Genomic DNA, 19,090 nt, shown 5'->3' with positions numbered 1-19,090 from the left:
GGAAACCCAGCACCCCCTTCATGGAAAATTCTCTTCCCCCATGAAAAATTCCTCCATTGAAAGATCCTCCTACGTAACTTTCTCCCCCCGAAAACGTCTGTATACTTCCCAATAACCAATGCTGTATGTAAACAATGGGCAAAGTTTATAACTTGCTGCCCTTCCCCCAGGGACTGTGGGGGACTAAGTCGTCCTCAAAGACATAGCTATTAGATTTTTCGACTATGCTGAACAAAATGGTTATCCCAAATTTTTATCCGGTGTCCTTGGGGAAAAAATGAGCGTTGTGTCTAGTTGCCCCCCAACTTTTTTGGTCACTTAAAAAGGACACTGGAACTTTTAGTTTCCGTTCGAATGAGCCTTCTCGCAACATTCTAGGACCACTGGGTCCATACGATCACCCCTGGGAAAAAAACGCGTATCCATGATCTTTCTTCTGGCAAAAAATACAAAATTCCAGATAGATCCAATTACAGATAGGCGTTTAAAGCCTTTACAGGGTTGTTTCCCCCTTTTTTCAAAAGTGAAGTAAATTTTCTCAGGCTCGTAACTTTTGATGAGTAGGACTAAACTTGATGAAACTTATATATTAAAAATCAGCATAAAAATCCGATTCTTTTAATGCATCTATTGGTATAAAAAATTTGTTTTTTAGTTTCGGTTGCTATTTTGGCGGATCGCTCCTTTCTTTACAGTTCGTTACCACGAGCTGTTTGATAATTAATGTTTTTTTTTATATTATTACGCTAATAAAAAGTGTTAAAGCTCAATACTCAAGGGTATTACCTTAAATATTCTCTGATAGATAGTCGAAATTTTTACAACAGGGGGGGGGGGTGAATATTGGAAGTAGTGTGAAATCGGATCGTAACCATGAATACTCTGTGATTGACAATTAGTTGGAACATTTAAAACCGGGGAGAGTCATATTAGCGGGGACCTGAACCCACGGGACCTGCTTGAAGGGATATGAAGCCATATACCCTACTTATCGCCGTCCAATCGTGCAGATTTAATATCATTGCTTAACCCCAATTTCAAACAGGTGTGACCATTTCTGAAATTCTTACTTTTTTTTATCTGTGATGTCTGTATTGCACTATTGGACAGAGACCTGTAGTCTGCAACTTCATAAGTCCTTGCAAATTAATTAGTCTGAAATCTAACGCTATTTTTGAACGTCCTTAATGCGTTTGGTTTTTGACGAATGCGTTGTACAGTTTGCCTCACATTGCAATTAGCCATATTGTAGGCTCTTCATAATTTGTTCAAAAAGCAGAGAAACTGTTTAGTACTTTTATTGTGAAATTGAAAAAAAAAAAAAAAAAAAAACAGAAACAGGAAAGCAGGTTGGACGGTGTAAGGGCCTCACTTTGGACCCTTTAATCATATGGATTGAAATCCCTTGTTTGACTCATTTCAACAAGATGTGACATGTCTTCCTTTCTACAAAAGAGATTTTTCGTGGCTCAGGGCACCCCAAAGACCTAAGGCCTCTTGATTTCGTGGGTAATTCATTTTCACCTAATCAAATGAATTTTTTTTTGGTATTGCCCCTCCACCGAAAAGCTCCTGCACACATGCCTGACTCTTTGTCTTGGTCACACTGTCCATAGTAAGATAAAAAAAGACATAAGATACCTAACTATTTATGAGGTTCATGCTAACACGCAGACTATTAAGTGAGACATATCAAAAGCCTCCAGGATTGGAGCTATATCGATTTTGTCTTTGTTTCCGGAGGGCCTCTCCTGTGGATGTCTCGGATGGAATGTTTTCTTACACCCTTGTGAAGGGTGAATATTCTAGAGACTGAGATACAACTGGAGCAAGAATTCAAATTGCTGGAATGTTAGAATTTACGTTTGATTTATAAATTAAAAGATAATATTAACGTATTTATAAAAATTAGTTCCCTTCAACATGAATTTTCGGCTCTAGTTTTGCTTTTACTCCATAGCCTTAGTATCTTGGTATTTTCTTGCAATTGGTAAAATACGGCATATAGGCTGTGTAATTCTTTTCTGGTATTGCCCTTTTCATGTTCCTCTTTTTCGCATTCATTCCTTTTCCTTTGTCTGTCTATCCATTGAATAGCTTTGCTCCGTTAGTTGCCAAGCCAACGATGGGTTTTTCATCCGCTCCGACTGGGATGAGGTTATACTAATTTCCATGCTAGGTCGATTTCAGTTTTTAATCTTTTTTTATTACTGGGAAATAGTTTGATAGAAAAATATTCTTCAAATCAAGCAAGGCTGTACCCAAGGGGGTTACGCGGTTTGACCCCCCCCCCCTCGAAATTTTGTCCTACTCGTAAATACTTAACAAATATGCATATTAAAAAAATACTTATGTGTTTTTTAATATTTATTAGAATCTGTTCAATCCAAACCTGTTCACATCAAATGTTTAGTTACAATGGTTGCAGTGACAGCTGCAACCTAGTAAAGAGCAAACCCGGCCCGTAGTAATCAGAAGCTTAAAACGTTTTTTTTAACCATCAAGTGAGAAAAATTGCTGTTTGAAGCTGATTCAAGAATATAACTGTTATTGCAATTAATTTAACAGCAAAAGTAAATTGCAAAGACAAATTTAAGGGAATTTCAAAAGAGAGCTAGAAACCATTCGAAAATAGTGTCGGATCGAAATAAACCGCACGGACTCGCCATGGTCTAAAACCCACCTTGATCAAGAAAGAAGTTGACTTCTGCATGGGAAGCACTGGTTTGCTTCTTTTTACATGGGTAATCATATCGAACCAGTGATCTTAGAATATCAGGAGAGGGCTCCATTTGAGAGGAAATTACTACCTCTAGTCCCTGTTCTACGTAGCCAAAAACTTATATCTTGGTCAAATGGTGTTTTCTGCAATTTTGGCCACAAGACATTGAGTTTAGCTCAAAAAATGGTGTTTTCTGCAATTTTGGCCACAAGACATTGAGTTTTGCCCAAATAGGGTCAAAATACCACACAACGGGAATTTTAAGATAACTGATAGATTTTTCATGGTCTAGAATCCGAAACTGAGGGGTTTTTACCCCCTCCCCCTCCCCCACTGGGCCCATCTTGAAAATGACTAAGTAGATGGGAGTGCCGCACTGAGCTGTATGTTTATTCCTATATCGTCCGTTATAAATGGCATGAATGCTGCAGTAATTACTAAGGTCTTGATAAATTGTCAGTAAATGATGAGCTTTTAATGATTGCAGCGTCCGATTTACCGTAGGCTAGTAAAGAATGAACTTCAGTTCATAGTAACCGAAAATTTAAAAAGTATTTTGAAAAAAAAAAACTTTTTAGTGAAGGAAAATCCCCGTTTCAAGCTCATTCAATAATGATAATTTTGATCTCGGTTGATGTTGATGGTAAAAGTTTATTGCTAATAAACTTAAGGGAGTTTCAAAAAGCAGCTTGGTATTAAGTCCTGGTCAACAACATGGTCTAAAATCTTTAATCAGAGTTTCACAATCTCCCCTCTTTTATACTCCTCCTAGTCTGCTTAGTAAGCTAAAACGAAAAAAAGGATTTTTAAGAAAAACTGCATTTCTGTTTTTCACTATATGTAACCAATAGATCGTCCCAAAGCAAAATGGCGTATTATATCACTTTATGCCATAATTATCAATCTTTTCCCAAAGAGAGTTAAAATGCCGGTAAATGCAAATTCTAAGACAGGCAATCAAATAGTTTTTTTTTCATAGTCAAGAGGCATATCATTATTTATTTCTAATTGTTTTTTCTGCCACGACCAGCAGGCTAGTAAAAAATCGTATGTTTGATGGCTTTTTAAAAGCCCTGCTTTTTCTAAATTCGGCTCTTTGTTTCCATCGTAAAGTGCCCTATGACACCTTTTGAAGTGGAAAGGCTGGGAAGCATAATAGGAATACCATTATAATAGCCACGGTCTAAAATTGTTAACCAGAGTTTTACGATATCCCTCTTATATTCTCCCTCTGACCTTCTTTGTAAGCTAAAACTAAAAAACGAACTTTTAAGAACAACAGCTTAATGAAAAACTGTTATTTATTTATATTTATTTTTCACGAAAATAATTGAATTTCTTATTTGCTAATTCTCAAAGATAGCAGCGACAATGAACCTTGTTAGTCTTTAGTTATGTGACAAAGTTGCAAATATCTTGTTGAAGCTGTAACAGTTTATGGAAGCTGAAAGCCTATGTTTAATATAGTATTTTAACAAAAATTCATATGTACTTTCAGTTTTATCATCTGAATTCGACAAAAATCTTTTCCTAAGGTTTATTGCGTACATTCAAAAAATGAGAACGAGCAAAAATTAGTTTTAAAAAAGCTTTTTTTTAAGGAAGTAAAGAGTGAAGTTGAAATTCAGAACGAAAAACTAAATTATAAGATAAATCCGCAAATCTAGCTTAAAGAAACTCACTCATGGTATTTACATATCTATAGGATTCTAAAAACTGGCAATTTACTAAAACCTTTGCTGAAAATAAGAAATGGGCAGAACTATTGGCAACGCTAGAGCGTTACGGCTGTACAACATTACTTGTGCTATTACTACTCCTACTACTACCACTACTAATATGATACTAGTAATATTAAGACTAAGGGCGTGTAGGGGAAATTTAAGGAAATATAGAGGGGAAATTTGAACTAAATCAAAACAGTCAAAATATGTGCATGCGGATTTTCAAAGGGGTGTATTTCAGGGATAGATTAGAAAATTAAGTTAGAATTATCCTTTGACTCTTGAAAATTGTTCTCCCACTCTTGATGTTCTCCCAGAACATCTCCACATGTAAAACTGAGTCGCCAAAGAGAAAGTAAGATAAACAAAAACAATTTCGTAAAGGAATTCGACCAAATTTTACCCTTGTAAAATCTCCTGGAAAAACAATGGGCGAATTTCATAAATTATAATCCTTTCTCCAGGGGCTATGGGGGTCATGTCTTCCCCAAAGGTATAGTTATTGGACCTTTCAACTAAGCTGAACAAAATGGCCATCTCAAAATCTTTATCGAATGACTGAGGAAAAAGGGACGTGGGAGGAAGGTATTTGCCCTCCAATCCCGTCGGTCACTAAAAATTGTGTTATAACTTTTAACTTTCTTTCGAATAAGCCCTCCTTGGTCTTCTAAGACCTCTAGGTCGATACGACCACTCCTGAAAAAACAGGAAAAATACATTTGTTATCTTTTTTCTGGCAAGAAATGCAAAATTCCCAATGTTTGCATATGTGAACTTGGAACCCCTACAGCAGGGGTCTCTGATACGTTGAATCTGATGGTTTTATTTTATTAAGATTCCTTGATTTTCCTCTCTTCTCCCCCTGGCTGGTTTCCCCCCTTTTTCGAAGATCGGGAATTATTCTCAGGCTCTTAGTTCTTGAGTTCTCAGGCTTTAGTTCTACACTAAACTTAAGGAATTGTTTATATTTGGAACAAGGAAAAAAAAATCCAATTCTTTTGATGCATTTATTGTTATCAAAATTCCCTTTTTAAAGTTTCAGTTACTATTGTATCGAGTTGCTCCGTACTTACAGTTCGTTACTATGAACTCTTTGAGTACTGACGTATTACTACGTATTATACCCGTATTACTGGCGAAAACGAGTGATAAGATTTCTAGAATTGACGCAGTCTGTTTTTTTCATAACTCTACGCTGCAAGTAAGGAGCGACGCGGCGCAATAGTAACCGAAACGCTTTAGAAACAGAGTCTTGATAACAATCGATGCATCAAAAGAATCGAATTTTGATTTTTATTCGAAATATGCAAAATTCATCAAATTTAATGGTACCCTCGTCAATACCTCGCTCTTTATGCTAATTTTTAAGTACTATTAAAAGATTTATTTATTCTAATTAAATTGCCTTTGTAATTCAAGAGCCATTATTAATGACTTGGGACAAAATTAGAAATTTAGTGTAAAGAGCGAGGTATTGACGAGGGGGCGACTTCGTCATATACGCAACAATTTCTGTTCATTTTAAGTTTTAATGCTGCTCCTTACTTTCAGTTGAAAAACTTGCTTTTTTTTATTTAATACTTCAAAAAAAGAAAATAAAAACAGCGACTTGTAATTGATTTTATAAATCTATAATAAGAATTGTGTTGTTAAATGTTTTAAGGAAAATTTTAACAATCAGTATTTGTGAACAAGAATTCGAAGAAATGAATCATTCTTTATTAAGATTGTCTAACTTTCAGATTCGATTAAAAATGTTAAAATAAGTCAATTCCGACCGGGTATGGCGCAGAGAAGTCAATTAAACGCATGACAGGTTATACAACATCTGTTTCCGTGGACGGATGGAGGTACACAAGGGATGGCGTCATCACTTCCTGGAAAAAAGATTTTGAATCCTTTGTTTTTCGACTGCTAAATCCCCCTATTGGAATTTAGTTGCCAGTGCTGGCATTATACAAAATGCAAGTTATATTTATTTCACTTTTGAAATGTCGTTTCGCTCGAAACCGAATGGCTGATCCCAAACTTTTAGTGAACATGAGTTATTGTCTCTGGTGCTAGGCTTATTTCCCCCCAAAAGATCTCTGCGGAAAATCACCCCCAGGGAAATTCTCCACCTTTTGAAAAATTATCCCTCCCTCTCGGGAAATCCCCCCCCGCAGAAAGTTCCCTTGTATGTAAAATTGGCCAGCCACAGAGAGAGAGAGATAGTATGTCAAGTGAAAATAATAAAGAAAAGAATAAATTTTGGTATATTCTACCAACATTCCAAAATATAGGCAAAATATGTAGTGTATAAAATTCTTACAGTATTGTATTTATTTTTTCATTTTTATTTCATTTTAATTGTTATTTTGTGGTTCTGGGAGTTGATTTATTATAGCAGGTTAAGATGAAGTTTAACATTGGAGCTGTGGGGGTAGCCTAATATCAACCCTAATATCAACCCTCTTGACATTGTCAAGATTTTTAACAAAATAGACGCATCAAAATTGGATTCAAGTTTAGAGAATAGGGGATAGAGGAGGGCCAGATAGCAGAAAAGGAACCGAGGGAGAGGCTGATTGCCGTCCAGTAGCTTTCAGTCTTTAAAAAGCACATAAGAACTTTCGGTCGAATAATCCTCCTCCGAAGTTTCTAAAATAGCTTCTTCCATTTGAAGTGGATGGGAAATTTTTTTAGCACTATTCTGGAACTTTTCTGGGCTGCAGGAAAGCAACATTTTTATTTATTTTCCTTCTGCATTTGGGGTTCCTTTAGCCCTATGTTTCGTATAAGAATCATGCCAATCAGCAAAATTCGGTGTTTTTTTTAACACTTTTTTAGAGGAGGGATTAATTTCAAATGAACCAATCCTTTAAATAATTGTGTACCTTGGCTTAAGGAATTGCGGCTGTAAGTTTCAAATTGATCACGAAAAAGTTTTTAGGCTAATTTTCGATCCCCTAATCCCTCCCTCTCATCGAAGCAAAATTTTGATGATCTTTTTTAGCAAGAAAATAATCCCTAAAAGTCTGACGTTACTGGACTTCCAAATACAAACTTCCGCCCTTTCTTTACTATAAAATGGGTGTGTAAGTAATCGACATTTCACATAATTTACGCTCATAATCTAGGCCCTCTGAGGATTATGTCATCCTTGGATGTAAATTTACTGATATTTTCAACTATTCTGTAGAAAATGGGAACCTTAAAATATTGATCAGGTGTCTTAACTGTTACAAAAGGACCAGATATAAAAACAGGTTCTAGGAAAGGGGCTGGTTCTCAAGTTTAATAAAGATACTAGAACTCAAGTTTCACCTTCCTCCCTGAGGGGAGAGTTAAGGAGGTAGCATACCCCCTCCTATACTGAATAAATTTTGCTGGTTCTGGGTTTTAATGCTACTTTTCACTTTCATAATAAAGGGGTAGACAAGACTTATTCCTGGAAATCAAGAGAGATTATAAATCAATTTTTACCTTAACCCCCCTCCACAGAACTAATTTGATGTTTATCTGAATGAACAACGAGAGTTAAGATGTTTTAGCATTAAAATGCACTCGTTGAGGCATATGCTCCCCCCGCTTCCAAAATGAACCACCGCACCTCCTTTGTAATAGCTGATACAAACTTACACGCCATTGCATGTAATTTTATGAAATTAGGAACAGATTAGTTAGTTATATGAAGCTTTAAAATAAGCGTCAGAAATATTTTTCTGTAATAAGAGGGGAGGTATCACCCTGCAGCACCTTTATTCAGGCTGAGTCTAAATGGAGGGAGATGAGAGATTACCCCTTCCAAATTAAATGAAGTAAATGCCGTAGTAAATGAAGTTTAAATTTCGATAGTTGGAATTATATAGCAAACAAAACTTTTTGATCGACTGTGATATGGAAAAAATAACATTTATCGTCTCAGGCAGAAGCTCTAACATACAACAACAAAGTAAAAGTGTGTCCACTTTATTTTGAAGAAGTCACATTTTCCTCATTTATTCTCCAACTATCTAAATGGGATTGTTTTTTTTCAGGCTGTTCTGAAGACAAGATCTTCAAATGTGACTCGTGACGAACTATTTTCACTTGAAGATTCTGTCCCGCAAGCTACTTTCATGTCCCTCATGAACGGGAGATACGTATCTGTAAAACAAGGTAATGTCTATTATTATCATTTACGTTTAGGGATTCCCTGTTTCCTCCCTCATGAACGTCCATCCTAACCCTCAAGAACAGAAGATTTGTGTCTGTAAAGCAAGGTAATGTCTATTCGTTGAGGCAAACCTTCAGTAATTTATCGAAGAAAAGAGTTGTACTACCAGTGTACTATTATATACTATTATAATACTATAATAGCACTATTGTACGTAACGCAATGCATTTTTTTTACATGGTTCCGTTATAATGCATTTTGACTAATAAGTTTTGACTATAAAAGGAATCTGCATAAAACTATTGTGAATCAAAAGGCCCTTTTTTTCAAATTCCTAAATTGGTGGCACCAGTTGTAATTGAATATCGGATTTGGCCCTAGTCTTTTATCGAGTTTGAATATGATATAAGGTCAAAACAGCATATGATAGTGGTAGTTGAACTAACAACGGTTGGATCTTATTTCGAAAGAGTCAACAGATAAACTTTTATGGATAACTTCCCCAGAGATATCATTCCAGATCGAAGTGCAACGTCGAATGAAGATGGTTTTGAAGTGCTCTGTCCTCGGTTTGTCAATTTCAAGATAATTGAATCGGTCTGTGCGCCTTTGTGTCTGTCTTGTCGGTTGGATAATTGGGGGCACAATACGAGAAAGCTCTAGAGAAGGAGGTGAATTTATGCCCTTGTAGAAAACAGCCATCGACGCTACATCAAGCCTCTCGCTAATAAACTGGAGAGTTGTGAGGAACGACTAAACATGCCCTAAATGCTTTGCTTCAATTTCGAAGTCTACAAATCTTTTTTATAATACACGAAACCGGATTAAAAGAACTATTCAAGCCGCATATATTTAAAAATTCCTTGCCGCTGAGATCAAAACACGCTGACAATAACAGACTAAAATTATTAATTTTTTGCGTAGCGAAATTTGTAAATGTCACGAAGCTGAGAGTCACGAAATAATCTGCACCTGAATATTCTCTTGTACATTACCATTAGGGGATCTGGTCTTGGCTACACTCCTACAAAACCTTCTTAATTACCTAAGAAGCATTTTGACATACCATCCATGCGCAAGTATTTGCTTTATCGTACTTCTGAGGATGCAGTTCGCCCATATGATCTCTGGAATTCAAATGAATCCCCTGGAGTCTAGCTTCATTCTCCTTTCTGTGGAAAATCGCTCAAAACACTATTTGATAAGTCCTGTGGTAGTATAGTAGGTTTGATTTACTACATTGTAATATGGTAATATATTGGTAATATGGTAATATTGGTAATTGGGGATAATAAAAAAACTGTATTGGTAATGTGGCCCGGAGTTCGAGTTCAACAGTAGCATCACACTGCAGGGCCGAAGCCAACGCCAGGACCTTAGCAGTCAAGAAATGTCGTTGATCCGATACGTACGTACGTGCTATTTGATAGGATTGGCGGTGTTGCATTCTATTGCTGCTGCCACGAATCTTTCTGTGAATATTAACGTTTTTTCTTTCGGCTATTCCATGGGCAGTGGGTATAAGTTTGAATTGCTTTTCAAAAATTTAACTTCGATTATCCTTCTTTGCTAGGTTACAATCTACTATTGGAACTATGAAACGTGATAACCTAAAAACATCTAACTCTTCCATGTTTTTTTCGTGATTAGTTGCGATCATAGCCGTCGAGGAAATATGATTTCAAGGGAGATGTGAGGAAATCACACTTCCATTTTTATAATATGACTGAAAAAAAGGAATATATGGGGAAAAATTCTGGCTCAACCTTGCTAGGGATTCCTAGAGTGTCAATTCCTCCAGAGAATTCTGGAGATCATCACTTTGAACTTAGTCTTATCTCAATACACTAAACTAAGCGTTTAGAGATTCACGCAAAACCACCTTTCAAGTTCTTTTAGAGGAGGACACTTACCTCCTCGAAGTAGCCTTGGAGCGTCATCTCCCTGAAGTTAGTGCCTATTCCATGAATTACTCGGAATAGTAATAGTAATTAACTAAGTAAAATAGTAACTAAGTAATAATAGTAAGTAACTCTACTTAGAGTTACTCGGGGTTAATTTAAAGGTCAATTACTCGGTATTTTCTCAGTTTGTTGGCGTAGTAGCAATAACAAAGCAAACAAACAAAAAAGGAAGAAAAAAAGGCAAAAAAATTGAAAGAAAAAAAGTGAAGGTTCTAAAAAGGTTTCTAAGTCCTTTCTAAGGAAAATGAAACAACAACCTTGTTCATTCTGGATTTATGCTTATCAGCGTTAGAAAATTGACAATTTGTATGACAAGTTTATAAAGCTACGAGTAAATTTCTTGGATTGAGGGGAGGGTCCAGGTACTAAGACTCTTGCTCTCTTCACGCGCCTGGGTTTGAGAGTGTCAGTTTGTTTAGGGATGACTTCAAAGAACAAAACAAAAGCAAACTAACAAATCTATATTCTAAGAAAGTAGCTGTAACTCTTTACTTCTTAAATGAATCTTTTTGAAATTGGTTAACGAGACCGGGCGTACAACGCACTGTTAGAGCTGTCTCTGCTTTTCTGTGCCTCCCTTTTTATTGTTAAAATTCTACTCTCTTTTCACCTATCATCTCATCTAACTAATTAAACACCCCATACGGGATGTCTAAACTTGAAATCCTTTCGTGTTACCTCTCGTGTCAAATAAATCACCGAAGAAAATGAGTGAAAAAGAAATCTGTCTAGACTAGCAATCACCTGAAAACGAGGTTGTATCTGTGCTTTATTTTATTATTTCTTCTAACAGAAAAACAGACACATAAACAAAGAAACGGGACGTTGATTGACAAAATGAAAGTAAAACCCCGTAAAAAAAAGAAAAAAGGAAACCTACCTTAATTGTTGTCGCGGGCTCATATGTTGAAAAATTCCAACTTTTCGATGAAAAGCGAAAAAAAATCAATAAAAACGACGGTACTTGTGCATTATTCGGTACTCACTTGAGAAATGAAGTTATCCTTCCAGCAGAAAAAAAACAGATAAAAAAGAAAATTCGGACGAGGATTGACAAAATGAAAGTAAAATTCAGTAAAATAAATAAATAAATTGGAAATCTTCCGGAATTGTTGTCGCGGTCTCATTTGTTGAAAAAGTTCAACATTTCGATGGAAACACAAAAAAAATCAATAAAAACGCCTGTAATTATGCATTTTTCGGTACACACTCGAGAAATGAAATTATCCTTCTAACAAAAAAAAAACAAAAAAACACATACATAAGCAAAGAAAAATTCACACGATGATTAACAAAATGAAAGTGAAATCCGGTAAAATAAATAAATAAATGAGAAACCTTCCGGAATTGTTGCCGCGGACTCATTTGTTGACAAATTTCAACATTTCGATGGAAATACAAAAAAATAAAAATAAAAAAATAATAAAAATAAAAAAATAAAACGCCGGTACCTGTGCATTATTCGATACACACTCGAGAAATGAAGTTATCCTTCTAACAGAAAAAAAAAGATACATAAACAAAGAAAAATTCGGACGATGATTGACAAAATGAAAGTAAAAACCGGTAAAATAAATAAATAAATTAGAAATCTTCTGGAATTGCTGTCGCGGGCTCATTTGTTGAAAAATTTCAACATTTTGATGGAAATACAAAAAAATCAATAAAAACGCCGGTACCTGTGCATTATTCGGTACACACTCGAGAAATGAAGTTATCCTTCTAACAGAAAACAAGAGCTAAGAGCTCATATGGCACTTGTGACGAGGCCGAAGACCCAAGAACCAAGAGCTCATATGGTGTGAGCTCTAGCAAAATTCTAAGAATCATTAGATTGATTTAAAAGGAAAATCAGAGGCTTAATACCGGTTGAAATTTGAAATAAGAGCTCTGAGTCACGATGTCCTTCTAAACATCAAAATTAATTAAGATCCGATCATCCACTCGTAAGTTATAAATACCTCATTTTTTCTAATTTTTCCTCTCCCTTCAGCCCCCCAGATGGTCGAATCTGGGAAAACGACTTTATCAAGTCAATTTTCGCAGCTTCCTGACACGACTACCAATTTCCATCGTCCTAGCACCTCCAGAAGCACCAAACTCGCCAAAGCACTAAACCCCACCCCAAAATTTGGTCAATCACGTATCTACAACATTTGCTTATTTTACCCACCAAGTCTCATCCTGACCCCTCCACTCTAAGCGTTTTCCAAGATTTCCGATTTCCCCCTCCAACTCCCCCAATGTCAACAGATCTAGTCGGAATTTGAAATAAGAGCTCTGAGACATGAGTTCCTTCTAAATATAAAATTTCATTAAGATCCGGTCATCCGTTCTTAAATAAAAAATACCTCAATTTTTCTAATTTTTCCAAATTAATACCCCCCTCAGCTCCTCCAAAGAGAACGGATGCATTCCAATTATGTCAATAACCTATCTAGAACTTGTGCTTATTCTTCCCATCAAGTTTCATGCCGATCTCTCCACTCTAAGCGTTTTTCAAGATTTCTGTTTCCCCCCTCCAACCCCTATGTCCCCAGATCCGATTCGAGTCGAAAATGGAGAATCTGAGACATAAGATTCCTTCTTTATATCAAGTTTCATTAAGGTCCTATCACCTATTCGTTAGATAAAGATACCCCAATTTTCACGGTTTCTAAGAATTCCGATTTCCCCCCTCCAAATCCCCCCCAATGTCACAGGATCTGGTCGTAATTTAAATTAAGAGCTTTAAAGCACAAGATCCTTCTAAGTATCAAATTTCATTAAGATCTGATCACTAGTTCGTAAGTTACAAATACCTCATTTTTTCTAATTTTTCCGAATTATTCCCCCCTCTCCAACTCCACCAAAGAGAGTGGATCCAGTCCGGTTGTGTCAGTCAAGTATCTTGGACTTGTTTTTATTCATCCCACCCAGTTTCATCCTGATCTCTCCACTTTAAGTATTTTCCAAGATTTCCGGATCCCCCCCCCCCCTCCAATGACGCTGGATCCGGTCGGGATTTGAAATAAGAGATCTGAGTTACGAGGTCCTTCTAAATATGAAGTTTCATTAATATCTGATCACTCCTTCGTAAGTTAAAAATAAGTCATTTTTTTCTAATTTTTCAGAATTAACCCCCTCCCCACCAAATCCCCCAAATAGAGCGGATTCGTTCCGATTATGTCAATCACGTATCTAGGACTCCTTCTTATTTTTATCTCCAAGTTTCATCCCGATCCCTCCACTCTAAGCGTTTTCTAAGATTTAAGGTCCCCCTAATGTCACCGGATCCGGTTGTGATTTAAAATAAGAGCTCTGAGACACGATATCCTTCTAAATATCAAATTTCATTGAGATCTGATCACCCATTCGTCAGTTAAAAATACCTCATTTTTTCTAATTTTTCAGGATTAACCCTCCCCCCAACTATCCCAAAGAGAGCTGGTCCATTTCGGTTATGTCAATCACGTATCTAGGACTTGTGCTTATTTTCCCCACCAAGTTTGATCCCGATCCCTCCAAACTAAGCGTTTCCCAAGATTTTAGGTTTCCCCACCAAACTCCCCCCAACGTAACCAGATCCGGGCGGGATTTAAAATAAGCGCTCTGAGACACGATATCCTTCCAAACTTCAAATTTCATTAAGATCCGATCACTCCTTCGTAAGTTAAAAATACCTCATTTTTTCTAATTTTTCAGAATTAACCCTCCCCCACCCAACTCCAACAAACAGAGCAGATCCGTTCCAATTATGTCAATCACGTATCTAGAACTTCTGCTTATTTTTCCCACCAAGTTTCATCCCGATCCCTCCACTCTAAGCGTTTTCCAAGATTTTAGGTTCCCCCCTGCAACTCCCCCAATGTCACCAGATCTGGTCGGATTTAAACTAAGACCTCTGGGACGTGATATCCTTCCAAACATCAAGTTTCATTAAGATCCCATCACTCGTTCGTAAGTTGAAAATAATTAATTTTTTCTATTTTTTCCCAATTACCCGTCCCCCCACTCTCCCACAGATGAACAAATCGGGAAAACGACTATTTCTAATTTAATCTGGTCCGGTCCTGATACGCTTGCCAAATTTCATCGTCCCAGCTTACCTGGAAGTGCCTAAAGTAGCAAAACCGTGACAGACCGACAGAATTTGCGATCGCTATATGTCACTTGGTTAATACCAAGTGCCATAAAAACAGATACATAAACAAAGAAAAATTCGGATGATGATTGACAAAATGAAAGTAAAAACCGTAAAATAAATAGATAAATTGGAAACCTCCCAGAATTGTTGTCGCGGGCTCATTTTTTGAAAAATTTCAACATTTCGATGGAAATACAAAAAAAAATTTTTTAAGCCGGTACCTGAGCATTATTCGGTACACACTCGAGAAATGAAGTTATCCTTCTAACAGAAAAACACAGATACATAAAAAAAAAAAAAAATCGGATGATGATTGACAAAATGAAAGTTAAAACCGGTAAAATAAATAAATAAATTGGAAACCTTCCAGTATTGTTGTCGCGGGCTCATTTGTTGAAAAATTTCAACCTTTCGATGGAAATACAAAAAAAAATCAATAAAAACGCCGGTACCTGTGCATTATTCGGTACACACTCGAGAAATAAAGTTGTCCTTCTAACAGAAAAAAAACAAAACAGATACATAAACAAAGAAAAATTACAACGATGATGGACAAAATGAAAGTAAAACCCGGTAAAAAAAAGGAAACCTTCCGAAATTGTTGTCGCGGGCTCAAATGTTGGAAAAATTCAGCTTTTTGATGAAAATACAAAAACAAAATCAATGAAAACGCTGGTACTTGTGCATTATTCGGTACACACTCGAGAAATGAAGTTTGGTTTGTCATAATGAAGCATACCGAAATGTGACGGAAACATAATACTTTTGTAACAAAATTATGAAAACTACTATAAAGAATTATGGGGGGGGGACGAATAGGATACATTATATTAAATGCCTAGCGTAACCTAACCCAATAGAAATACCATCCCTATATATTAAACATTTAATAAAAATGGAACCACAATGAAAACCAGTTATTGGTGGTTCCAGAACCACCTGGAAAAACCAGTTATTGTCTTGTCTCAAGATCCACATTCTCGAGTGCGTACTGAATAATGCACATGCAACAAAATATTCTCGCCCTAAAAAAAGTTATTTAGAAATCTATGGAGAGGAGGGTAAAAAATCCAAAAGAGAGCGCACATGCCCACCTCTATAACAGGCGCAACTGCTAAAAACTCTGGAGATAAATAATTGGAAATTTTTCGACATGGGTTAAAAATAAAGGGTTAAATTGTGGCTGCTGTATCCATACCTTGAACTGATTTTATTTTCTACCTGAACTATTTTCCTTTTCTATTTTCTACCGCATATTCGCGTGAATGTACTTAAGATATTGTTAATCTTTCCTATCTGGATGAAAAAGAAAACTAACCCTATATGACACTAAAACACAAAGAAAATACCAAAAATAATTCGTTTATGTTGCCTCCTTAACAATTTAGTTTTTCCGTCATACAATACACATAGTAGCCCTTATATAAAGTTTTTTTTTTATGGAAGTTTAAAAAATGGAGCTAAATTTTTTTCAAAAATTTCGCTCTTTATATATTTTTATCTTCGAGAGGAAAGGGAGTGGGGGAGCCGCTTAAGAATAGCGATTGTTGTTTGCAACATCAACAGATTGTTCAAAGTAGTTACAAAATTTATAATGTGTTTAGAGCTCAATTTCTCAAAATTACCACATACCAGGCATGCGCGCGCCGAACACAATACGGGGTTTGTGTTAATTTTTATGGCCACCTCTAGTGAGGATCTGGCTTTTTTGTAGTCAATTTATAGAACGCTTACTAATTAATCTAAGTTCTTGAAATCTAAGGCACCCCATATAGCAGCCACATTGTTACCATCAACTGAAATTGGTGAATTGAAAAAAAAAAAGAATATAGCTAATATGTGTAGGCCTACTGTTTTAAGGCCTCGGAGACGTAATTTGTGACTAGGTCTAACAATTTCTAATTAGATTCTTATAATTGAAATATAGAAATTTGGATTGAGGTTTAATAATTTGAAAGCACGGATATTATCGGGAGTGGTTTACATGGAATATGACACTCTTATACGGACTTGAGTAATGAATTTCTCTCCCAATATTTACATGCATTTTTTGCAAAAATAAGCATTAATCTAAATTTATGAAAACAATGACAAAAAAAAACAACATATAAAATGGATTCACTTTTTAGTTCGTATATAGAATGGAACAACCAGTGAGAACCCATTCTTATAGTCTCTATCCTCTCCACTCTCAATATATATATTTATCAGAAGCTTACTGTTACTCATTGCCGGGTTCATCCCCCCCCTATATCTAAGCCATAAATCTCCCTTATTTGCTCTATACCGCTAACCAGACACATAAAATGTCTGAAATTTTCCTTCCCCCTTAAAAATTGGATTAGAACAAGAACCGTTTGAACAAGAACCAGTATCAACCTCAGAATATATTTGGAGTTAGAAGGGTCCCCAGGGAGAATTTTCTATGAGGAAAAAGGTTTTTATAAAATGTCTGAAATTTTCCTTCCCCCTTAAAGATTGGATTAGAACAAGAACCGTTTGAACAAGAACCAGTATCAACCTCAGAATGTATTTGGAGTGAGGAGGGTCCCCAGGGAGAATTTTCTTTGAGGAAAAAAGTTTTCATAAAATGTCTGAAATTTTCCTTCCCCTTTAAAGATTGGATTAGAACAAGAACCTTTGCATCCTTCAATCTGAAACTCAAAGGGGTCGGAAATAAGTCGCGTATAAGCACAGCCCATCTATTAGAATATTGTCACCTGGCTTAATGCCAGACCTTTGTTCTTTCTGATGATTCATAACTGAGTTGTTGATTAATTTAAATGTGAGTGAAAAAAGGATATTGGAAAATTGTGCTGATACTAAAATGCTTCAGTTGTTAAATATTATTTTAGTACGTCAAATGAATTTCATAGCTCTTGAGAATTCTTCATGCATAACAATTTTTTGTGGTTGAAATATCCCTGACGACAAGAAAAATGCAATATCCGGAGCTTTTTAATTCAAAAAATGATTATTGAATAGTTTGAATCGTGCTATAAAAACGAAGGCTATAACTCTTCGAAATTAGTGCTGTTTTTGACTTTTGGTAAAAAGAAATAACTATTTCAACATCGCAAAATCTGTCTGAAATGGTTTGGTCCTATAAGAACAGAGACCACATATCAGTTTTCAAGGAGGAGGGGGATGGTGGTATCAGTGAAGTATTTTTCGCAAGTGATGGTCAAGACTGCAGAAAAACCCAAGCTTTAACCCATTTTCAAGAGAATTTGCTGCTTTAAAAAGAAAAATTTGGTACTTACGTGTTACAGTGACCACACCAAAGAAGTGAAGTTAGGTTAATCCTAATGAAATATACCGAAATACGATGAAAATATTATACTTAAGTAATAAAATTATGGAAAATACAACAGAGAATTATGGAAAGCAGACCGCCCAGAATACATTATATTAAATACCTAACCTAACCACATCCACATATTAAATATTTAATTAAAGTATACTTGCAAAGTAGTCTATTTTGCTCAGCCTAAGTTGATTATCCCCGAGTGGACAGAAAAACCGGTTTTATTACAGATTAAGAACAAAGTGTGGTCGCTATAACACGCAAGTACCCTATATTTATATGACAGTGTTGACAGTGACTTGTTACCCCTGAAAAATTGGTATCCTCATCAATCAACTCGGGTCCATAAAACCTTACTTCAGAATCCCCAAATTAATTTAGAAAAATATACGGGATAATAAAAGTAGAAAAAAATCGTACTACTCACGGTCACTTATGTATGAACTGGACTTGATGCCCTTTGCCAAGCTTCTTGTAATTTTGTGCTCAGTAGTGCAATCCATATCGTCGTTTTCGAAGAGGGTCTGTAAAGGATGTAGCTAGGAAGTTTGGCGCGAAAGCGGGGAATTTCTTTGGGAAACGATTTCCCAGTGAACTGGTGTGATAGCAATAAATTAATGAACATTGAATTTGTTACTGTTCAGAAATATCTTCATTACCACCCCCCCCCCCAGTGGTGCTCATGACGTCTTTAATCATTGTAAAATGCAAAAAAAGGTTTTTTGACCTACTAACAGCAGAGGGAAAAGGTCATGTCTGTGACTAAGTTGGCATAATTTGGGTCATCCTTAAGCAGTATATAATTTTGAAAACTTTATTCGTTCGAAATACGCGATAAGTATTCTTCTGGGGGCCAATATGGTCCCCTTTGTCGGTAGGACGTTTCCCATATGTCTCCAAACCTATCTCCATTGTCCTTGCCCATATGGCACCGGCCATGTCTTCAAACCTGCACTCAGCTCTTTTTCTATACTTTTGGCGTACAGTCCATAAAGCGAATAAGTCTTTAAATCCTTGATAACCTCAATTTGATATTTTTTTTTGTAAAGGTATTAAACAATTTCGTCATTTTGTTCTAACGATTTCAATTGATTTATATCTCAATTGAT

At 36.0% G+C, this 19,090-nt stretch overlaps 1 protein-coding gene and 1 long non-coding RNA gene across 4 annotated transcripts in view; one reads left to right on the top strand and one right to left on the bottom strand.

Annotated features, from left to right (window-relative positions):
• The window catches only part of LOC136026019 (protein singed-like), a 70,565-nt gene that overhangs the window by 24,743 nt on the left and 26,732 nt on the right, over positions 1-19,090 (top strand). For both annotated transcript variants that reach the window (XM_065702171.1, XM_065702170.1), the window contains one exon: positions 8,466-8,586. In XM_065702171.1, coding sequence (XP_065558243.1) covers positions 8,466-8,586 — 121 coding nt within the window. The remainder of the gene's footprint in view (positions 1-8,465; positions 8,587-19,090) is intronic.
• Positions 8,440-19,090, bottom strand: part of LOC136026020 (uncharacterized) — a 59,431-nt gene continuing 48,780 nt past the window's right edge. For both annotated transcript variants that reach the window (XR_010617189.1, XR_010617190.1), the window contains 2 exons: positions 18,409-18,505; positions 8,440-8,574 (listed from right to left, as the gene is read on the bottom strand). This is a non-coding gene — a long non-coding RNA (uncharacterized LOC136026020). The remainder of the gene's footprint in view (positions 8,575-18,408; positions 18,506-19,090) is intronic.

This window comes from Artemia franciscana, chromosome 4, assembly GCF_032884065.1.
Source record: "Artemia franciscana chromosome 4, ASM3288406v1, whole genome shotgun sequence".
Classification (NCBI taxonomy): Eukaryota; Metazoa; Arthropoda; class Branchiopoda; order Anostraca; family Artemiidae; genus Artemia; species Artemia franciscana.
The sequence above is the reverse complement of the archived record's forward strand: the minus strand, read 5'-3'. Positions and strand labels throughout refer to the sequence as shown.